This window comes from Nelumbo nucifera, chromosome 5 (assembly GCF_055504915.1).
Source record: "Nelumbo nucifera cultivar China Antique chromosome 5, China Antique-T2T, whole genome shotgun sequence".
NCBI lineage: Eukaryota > Viridiplantae > Streptophyta > Magnoliopsida > Proteales > Nelumbonaceae > Nelumbo > Nelumbo nucifera.
This window is the reverse complement of record NC_142653.1, coordinates 32,800,967-32,809,851: the sequence shown is the minus strand read 5'-3', so window position 1 is coordinate 32,809,851 and position 8,885 is coordinate 32,800,967. Positions and strand designations below refer to the sequence as shown.

Genomic DNA, 8,885 nt, shown 5'->3' with positions numbered 1-8,885 from the left:
TTAACGATGCCAGTTGATTAGTTACAAGTTTTTTTTTTCAGTATCATGTGTCGAATTCTAATTATATAACTATTAATAAAATAGTAATACAAACTTTTTTAAGAATCCTTATTAAAACCATCTTTTCCAACGTCATCATGCACATATAAAGAAAGAAATAAATTATTTTCCGTACAAAACATGAGGTAACCACTGAGAAAGAGATACAGCCACTACTGATGCAAACTTTTGGCCACTATAGAATGTGGGTCTTCTTATTTATTTCTTCTCCCTTTCTTTTTTTTTTTTTCTTTTCTGTATCTCTTCTTCCTCTCTTTTTACTGTGGGATTTATGTCATTGAAGAGCCCTCTTCAGGTTTGTAATGATTTAAAATTGAAAGAGTAGGTGACTGACTTCTACATACATGCACATTCCATTTTGAAGCCTGGACAAAGTGTTGGAAGATTATGGACTCAACTTTCTGATAAGTGATTATGTACTCAAACTTAGATCATCATTTTAGTAGTGGCTTAGAATAATTGGACCTTGTTAGACAAATATCAATAATTAGCAGAACACGGAACCCACCAAAAAAATCTTCCCTGATATTGTGGTAGGTGGTTTAGTTGATTTTTAGACTCCATTTGGAAGGACTATAAATATAAATATGTAGAGTGCAAAACCTTATATTTTGTATGGCTTTGTATTGTACATATTTGTATTTCTTCTAAGTTGAGCCTAAGACTCCATTTGGAAGAAGTATAAATGCAAACACGTAGAGCGTAAAACCTTATATTTTGTATGTTTTTGTATTGTACATATTTGTATTTGTACTCCTTCTAAACTGATCCTTAAGTAATATAACAATGACATAAATTATGGTCCAGAGTCCTTTTCAACCCGAACAGTTGGCCCGTTCTAACAAAAAATTTAAAAAATAAAAAACGGTCAAAACCGTTCGAACGGTTTGAACAATTAACCGCCTAAATGAGCAGTTTGCTGACCAAAATCAATGATTTTTTGAGAAATCCTGACTTTGGAGAAGAACAGAACCAATCACCTGACCAGTTCCTAGTTTTTCTAACCCAACCATCCGATCTGATTCAATTTTAAAAACCATGGTATAGATCTCTTGCTCAGATTCACCTATATAATACTGCAACCACATATGAAAAACATCTCATCCTCTTATATGCACAGCAGGTGTTCCTAATACACGGAGCACGGGAGTAGTGTGTTGTGGATAGAATTTGTGGACAGGATACCCAGAGGGGGAATCTGCCCTGATCTAAATTACCATGTGGGCGGCTTTGGGTGTACCCGTTTGTGGGCCGAATAATTTCATGATAAATAACTAAGAGAAACTAGCTAGGCAACTTGTTCGAAAGTTCCAATATTTAACTATTCTTTCCTACTTTATGCTTTCGAGGGTTGATGGGGCATTATCTTATTCGGGCAGAAAATGTGACCTTAATAAATGCGTATAGACAAAGATAAATAAAAGAGAGAGAAGTCACGGTCTTTTTTGGAATGGTACAATTGAAAAAGAAAAAGGGTAAATCCACCTTATCCAATCTACCTGTTCCCATATTCATTAATAGCAGGGACCAATATTGGGTAGTGAATTTTTTTTTTTTTTTTTGATAAAAACTATCTGGAATACACGCCTGAATCAGTGGTCATCAGTAGTAACCATTTTATTTAATTCACCCTATCTAGACATGATAATTTGATGGACTAAAAGAATAAACACGGCCAACCCTAAAGATCAGGTAATAGATTATTAAGATTGGGCATAGCCATGTGCATGGATTCACTTTGTATTAGCATCACCGTTATCATAAATAATTACTTTGGTCATGGCTAATCTTACCAAACAAATACGGACGGGAGGAGGAAAAAGATAACAATTTTGCCACGTGGAAGGAGTCCACTTTTCTTCCTTTGAAAAAGAAGGTTTTGTATCTGACACAGACACACCTAATAAGGGATGAACTGTTTTTAACGCAACAGGGAAAGATTCGATCCATTGTCAATTTAATTAACAAAGAAGTGTCACTACAATCAGCCCTAAGATCAAAGGGAATAAAGTGAAGCGGCCCAGTCCAAGATTCAGACCAGCCCACAGATAAAGGCATATTTAGTAACTTTATGGGCTGGGGAATTCCCTGATCTGTGGTAACTGAGACAAAATAGCATGACAATCTGTAATTAGAGTGTGATTGCCCCAAGAAGAAGAAGAGGATGGGTCCAAGATGAGACTGACAGGGACAAAGCATCACCTTCGATGATAAGATGGTGAAAGTTGAGATTGCGATTAGAGACATCGAAGAGTTGATCAAGCAAAGAAGGTGATGAGGGATAAAATGACCCTCCAATCACGAGCTGCCACGTGGTGGTCAAAACCATTTTACGACACCTCGACATTACATTTGTCATGACTTCGCTTAAATGCTCGTCAACAGATGGGTTCATGCAGTCTGAATGAACTCCAACCGAGTCCAGATCTCTTATTCATGTTTATCGCGATCATACATGGAGAACATCTCATCCTCTGTTTAGTATTATGCAGGGGGATATATTCCCAATTCACGGAAAATAGTGTATTATGGATAGACGTGGGTAGAATTCTTATAGGCAGGAGATCACTCCAACCTCTCTTGAATTCTTGTGGGCAGAATTCTTAACCATCTAATTTCTGATTTCTTTTGAAGCTATATAGAAGTTCATATTTGCCCCGATATTATCTTCTTGTATTTTGGACAATATCTTTAGCCCAATTTGGAAGGAGTATAAATACAAATATGTAGAATGCAAAACTTTGTATTATGTATTATTTTATATATATTTATACTCTACATATTTACATTTATACCCCTTCCAAATTAACCTTGTAGTACAACCAGTTTGGACTGTTCCTCGATCTCCATAAATAAGTAACACTCACACGACATACAGCAGTTGAGAAGGAGACTAGCTCCTTCCTTTCTTGCAACATATCTATTTGCAGTTATTATTTACACCCTTATCTGATGCAAAAGTATCTCTTTTCGTTTCATTTACATTCATAGAAAATGTAAATTTTGCATCTTTCCTCCCACTTTCATTTTTTTCTGTTATAAAATGGGGACCATATCAATTTTCTTTCCTCTTAAACGAACAAGCTAAAGTACAAATTTGGAAAAGTAAACCAGAATTTGCACTAGTCAGCCCTTTTGTACTCCCATTAATAAGTGCCATGCAAATGAAATTTGTGTTGCAAACAGAAGGGACCCCTACAAATTAGATAATCAGCAGCTATTCAATTAAAAGTGCAAGTATAAATAATTTATTTGATTAAGTTAACAATTCTTACAATTCAAACTATTTACAGCTTTAATTAAATTAATTAACAATGCTTACGCTTCAATCTATTTACAATTCAACCCTGGTTCAACTCTTTATGGTCCCCATTATGCATACGATTTATATTTTAGAACATGAAGGCTTCTAATTCTGGTTCAACCTATGTATTTGGTATCATTTTTAAAACATTATTTAGGCTCAGTTTAGAAAGAATACAAATACAAATATGTGCAGTACAGATACATACAAAATAATATAAAATACAAGGTTTTGCACTCTACATATTTGTATTTATACTCCTTTCAAATGGAATCTTAGGCTATGTTTGATTTGAAGAAAAATATAGGAAAAGGAAGGGAAAGGAAGAGAAAGGAAGAGAAACATGTCCAAACCTTATATAGGTTTTTCTACATTTTCTTTCAAACCAAACACAGCCTTAGGAATGGCAATTTCTACCCAATGTTTTAAAATGTGGAGGCGTGACGTGGAGAGTTCTACTACCTAGAGGCATGAGGCATAGTTCAGAACGCAAAAGGCGTAAGCCTCCTTAAGATGAGGGGGTTAGGAGGAGGATGAAGAGGAAGGGGGGGTCTCATTTTTTCTTTATTTTTAATAAAAATTAAGAAGAATACGGGGGCTTTTCCTTTAATTTTCTTTTGTTTCCTTTTTTTATTTTTTCTATCTTTTTATATCAGATGTCTATGAGGCGCATGAAACGTACACCTCTAGCACTTCTCATGAAAAAAGGGTTTTTAAAACACTGCTTCTATGCCTTTTAAAACACTGCTTCTACCCTACCTAGTGGGGTATTCTTCCCAAGAAAAAGGGTTTTTCCCTTAAAAAATGCATTTTGATGGCTGAGATGGGTTTTAGATTTCACAACCTACATAGATATGGGTAACATATTGTTGGAAGGCATATATATGAACATATGTAATAGGTGTTGAATGTAATAATATTTTGAATTTTATGTGAAGGATAATTGATATTTTATGTGTTTTTACATGTTTAGTTACAAGGAGGGTAGGGTCAATGAAGGTTTTGCATTTTTATGTGCGGGGAGTATTTGGATTTTGAAAATTGAAATTGCTACTGATTTTGAAAAGGGTATAAATTGGGTGGTACAGGGAGGCGGGTAAATCTAGAATTTACAAAAACTCACCCTTTGCCATCCCTAACATTCTATGATATTCAATGAGGTCTTCAGACTGTCTTTGGTTTGATAGGAGAGAAAAATAGAAAGCATTCATAGCGAATTTTGCAAAACATTTTTACTTTCCCTAAAGTTTCTGTTTCTATCTAATATAGTTTTCTGTCAAACATTCGTTTCTATGCAAGCTTGATAAACCTCGGCTTAAAACATTGTCTCTGCTATTTAAAGAGGCCTTTAAGGTTTCATTTGTTTATTTTTTGTTCCATTTGTCTATTTTTACTAAGCTCTTAAGATTTCTCTCTCTCTCTCGTATACGGGTGGACTGTTGATTTTTCTTTTTCATTACATAGGAAAATGTTAAATGTATAATCCCAGACTCCCAGCCGCCTTCCAGTTTTAGGATTCTGTCCAAAATTGCAACTCTGATTCGTAATGATTTTGATCCCTGATAGCCGGGGCTCCATTTGTTTCTTTTTTTTTTGTTTTTTGGTTTTATCTACATTAAAAGATTTACTTCATTTCCACCCTCCCAAGTTTCAACTCGGCCAGAGTCCAGAGATTTATTCCAAGTTGGTATGCTGCAACTTGGATTAATGGGCCTACCAAACAGATATTTGGGAAGGGAGCAATCCCCTTGAGTCTTAGAGACAAGTAGACAGTGGTTTCTTTTGTTCTCCCGAGAACAGCACCGTGTGGTGACCAAACTCCACAGCCAGAGGCTGAAGTTCATTAGTAATGGATTATGCAGTTAATGTTAATCGTGAGCTGATTTACTACAAATCACAAATCGCTTTCCGGCTTTTTATCTATTTCTCTGGATGATAGATAATACCAACGACACGAGAAATTGCTTTTTTGGTAGGTGTTGACGAGTGATGAACGAGATTTTTCACTTTGAAAATCAAAAGTTGAGCAAGATACAATGAATGGGAAATGTTAATTCGCCACGTGGCTACTTTTGCTCGTCATATGCAGCACAGATCTCTATGCTCTTTTACGCCAACGGTCTTCACCGTCCAGATAATAAATCCAGTTATTTTAGTTCAGAGGCGTTTCTGTCTGTTTGCCTATAAATGAGCTCTCACTCTTCTGTGTCTGGCACACTCTCAGCCAGAGCAGCAGCCATGGCCATCTGTTCATCCTCTTGCTTCGTCTCCTTGCTGTTGATCTCGTCTCTCTTGTTGGGTTCTTATAGCTTAGTCTCTGAAGCACAGGAGACTCCGCCCTTGGTGAAGGGACTCTCTTGGACTTTCTACAAATCGAGCTGCCCCAAGCTGGAAAGCATTATCAGAAGCGAGCTCAAGAAGGTCTTCAAGAAGGACATTGGCCAAGCTGCAGGCTTGCTCCGTCTTCACTTCCATGACTGCTTTGTTCAGGTAACATGCCAACTGCGAACAAATCGCCATTAATACCGAATTTCCATCTATTCAGTCGCTCTTCTTCTTCATCTGCGCATGTTAGCGCAGATGAAGCTTTAATTGTTTACAGAGAAGAACCCAGATGGAGAAATTACTATAATTTTTCTTCTTCTCGCTCTAATGGCTGATTAATTAACTTTACTATCTTACAGGGATGCGATGGTTCGGTGTTGCTCGACGGTTCAGCCAGTGGCCCGAGCGAGAAGGACGCACCACCCAACTTAAGTCTACGCGCCGAGGCTTTTGAGATCATCAACAAGCTCCGCACCCTGGTCCACGAGAAGTGCGGACGCATCGTCTCCTGTGCCGACATCACCGCTATTGCTGCCCGTGACGCTGTTTTCCTGGTACAGCAAAGCAAAGCCCCTCTCATCTCTCTGGCTGACTGGCTCATCTTTTTCCTCTATTCTTCCCGATACCTTGCACCCCCCCCCCCCCCCCCCCTCTCACTCTCTCTCCTCTCAGCCATGCTAAACTAACTTGTTCTCTATTTGCAGTCTGGGGGTCCAGATTACAAAGTTCCATTAGGCAGGCGCGACGGGCTCGGCTTCGCTACAAGGAACGAAACGCTGGCTAACCTTCCAGCTCCCAGTAGCAATACCAGCGTCATTCTAACGTCATTGGCCACCAAGAACCTCAACGCCACCGACGTCGTCGCGCTCTCCGGCGGCCACACCATCGGTATTGGCCACTGCACATCGTTCACCGATCGCTTGTATCCCAGCCAAGACTCCACCATGAACAAGTTCTTCGCCAATCAACTCAAGCTCACTTGTCCCACGGCCACGACCGACAACACGACCGATTTGGACATCCGAAGTCCGAATGTGTTCGACAACAAGTACTACGTGGATCTCATGAACCAGCAGGGGCTGTTCACCTCCGACCAGGATTTGTACACCGACTCGAGGACTCGACCGATCGTTACTAGCTTTGCACTGAACCAGACCCTGTTCTTCGAGAAATTTGTGTACGCGATGCTTAAAATGGGTCAACTGATTGTGTTGACTGGGACCCAAGGAGAGATCCGTGCCAATTGTTCGGCTCGCAACTCCGCTAGCACATATCTATCATCTATCACCGACGAGGAACAAGGCGGGAGGAGCGCAGCGTTCTGAGCTTCTTTGTTTTTTGTGTGTTGATCCCGCGAGGTTGACGTACTGATGCTACATGTTTCGCTTGTAGTCTGTAGGTTATGGCTCAAGTTTTAATGAATAGAGCAATAAAAGGAAATTAACATGGCTGAGAGGAGTTGGTATGGCTTGGAAGAGACCCACTTCGGAGTTGGTATGGCTTTTCTAGCGAGTTCTATAATTGGAGCAAATTACATGTCCCGAGTTAATGAGCTTGGGCTCCACTGGATTGACGAGTGAGTTCTGGACAATGATCAGCCCACCTAGAGCCCTAGACTCATCTACTTGTCTTAGGGAAAGGGAAATATTCAACCCATTTCGGGGTGGTTCTCGGTTTTCCCTTTGCCTTTAATAATGGCAAGTGGAGAAGTGTTGTGAATTGGATACCAATCCGCTTCTAATACTGCATATTGCCAATTAAGTATGCAACTTGGGCGGGATCGTATTGGGCTTTCGTCAAATTTGAATGGGCCAGGCCTGAAGTCCCAAGCCCAAACCAGTATAAAATGATATTTCCGGCAACCCGAGATGCAACTTCAAGCTCTAGAGAAGTCCCAAGCCCATTTGACATTTTGAACCAGGCCATTAATTAATTCACGCAAAATATAGGTTAGATGTTGGTTCAAGATGTCCTCAACCAATTTCTAACACTTCAAGCTCTAGAGAAGACAGACACTCTGCCATTGAGAAGCGAAGAGGCCCCTAACGGATAACAAAATTGCGTCTAGACTCTTAGATGAGATTGCTTAACATATTAAATCATCCTTTTCCAATTTCCACCATATGAACCTAGTTGAGGCTTGTCAACATGTCAATAGATTAGATTTGATCTGATCCAATCCAAATCCAATAGTGACGGACAATTTTAAAATTTATCCAAGTGTCAATTGTATCGGATTTGGATTAGGTCCAATCCAATCCGGTGAATACTTTGGACCATTTTGGACCGATTTGATTCAATGTATGAATTGTCTAATATGTTCAAATTGGTTTTAATTTTGATTGATTCCAATTCAAACCTAGTCCATTGACACCTATAAGACATTGGTTTGACATAAGCCAATTCCATATAAATCTATTACAGATGAATCAGATCCAATCCAATTCAATAAATACTTTGGGCCATTGATCCAATTCAATGTCTTATTGGTTCGTTCAAATTGATTTTGATTTGGTACGGTCCAATCCAAAACCGATCCATTGGCATCTCTAACTCCCCCTTTCTTCCCATCGTGCATGCAACAGTCAACGTGAGAAGGAAATCAGTACAAAATGGAAACAGCCTTCACCCCAAGTTCCCCAAAGGTTGTTTTGTCCAAAAACAAATAAATAAGTAAATTACGGAATTACCCACTTAAAGGATAATAAATATATTATTTTTAGCTAGGGCCTAGGCCAAGAAATGCTTCACAATAAACATGCTAATCCAGCAATTAATTCCATCCAAATTCCAAATTCGTGGAGTCCATCTCTTTGGTTTGGTGAGACCTGAGAGAATGACCCATTCAATGGTTGGTCTGAACTCTGAACACTCCGGTATCTCATTGATTCATTCTCATTCTAAATGCATCGTTGTTCCACGGATTGCCGAATCAACTTCTTATTCAAATTGTATTTTTTCTTTTTCTGTTCATATGATAATTATTTATTGATTATGACTCAAGAGTGATGCCATATATCCGATTTGTTTTAGACTACCCCTTGGCATATCCAAAACATACTCCACTACTTATGTATTAAAAAGAACATATCACTAAGTTTTTTTATTTAAGCATTGGAAACCATGAGAATGGAGCATTTTGCATATTTACAATAGTTGGGTAAGTTAGCTTGGAGCACCTCGTTTAGGCCGACCT

General features: G+C 38.8%; 1 protein-coding gene across 1 annotated transcript; it reads left to right on the top strand.

Moving 5' to 3' along the window:
* The first annotated feature begins 5,536 nt into the window (after nt 1–5,536).
* LOC104599952 (peroxidase 12-like) lies at nt 5,537–7,139 on the top strand. Its single transcript, XM_010262707.3, has 3 exons — nt 5,537–5,854; nt 6,049–6,243; nt 6,394–7,139. The coding sequence occupies exons 1-3, from the start codon at nt 5,552–5,554 to the stop codon at nt 7,012–7,014; spliced, it is 1,119 nt and encodes a 372-aa protein (XP_010261009.1). The 5' UTR covers nt 5,537–5,551; the 3' UTR covers nt 7,015–7,139.
* The last annotated feature ends 1,746 nt before the right edge of the window (nt 7,140–8,885 follow it).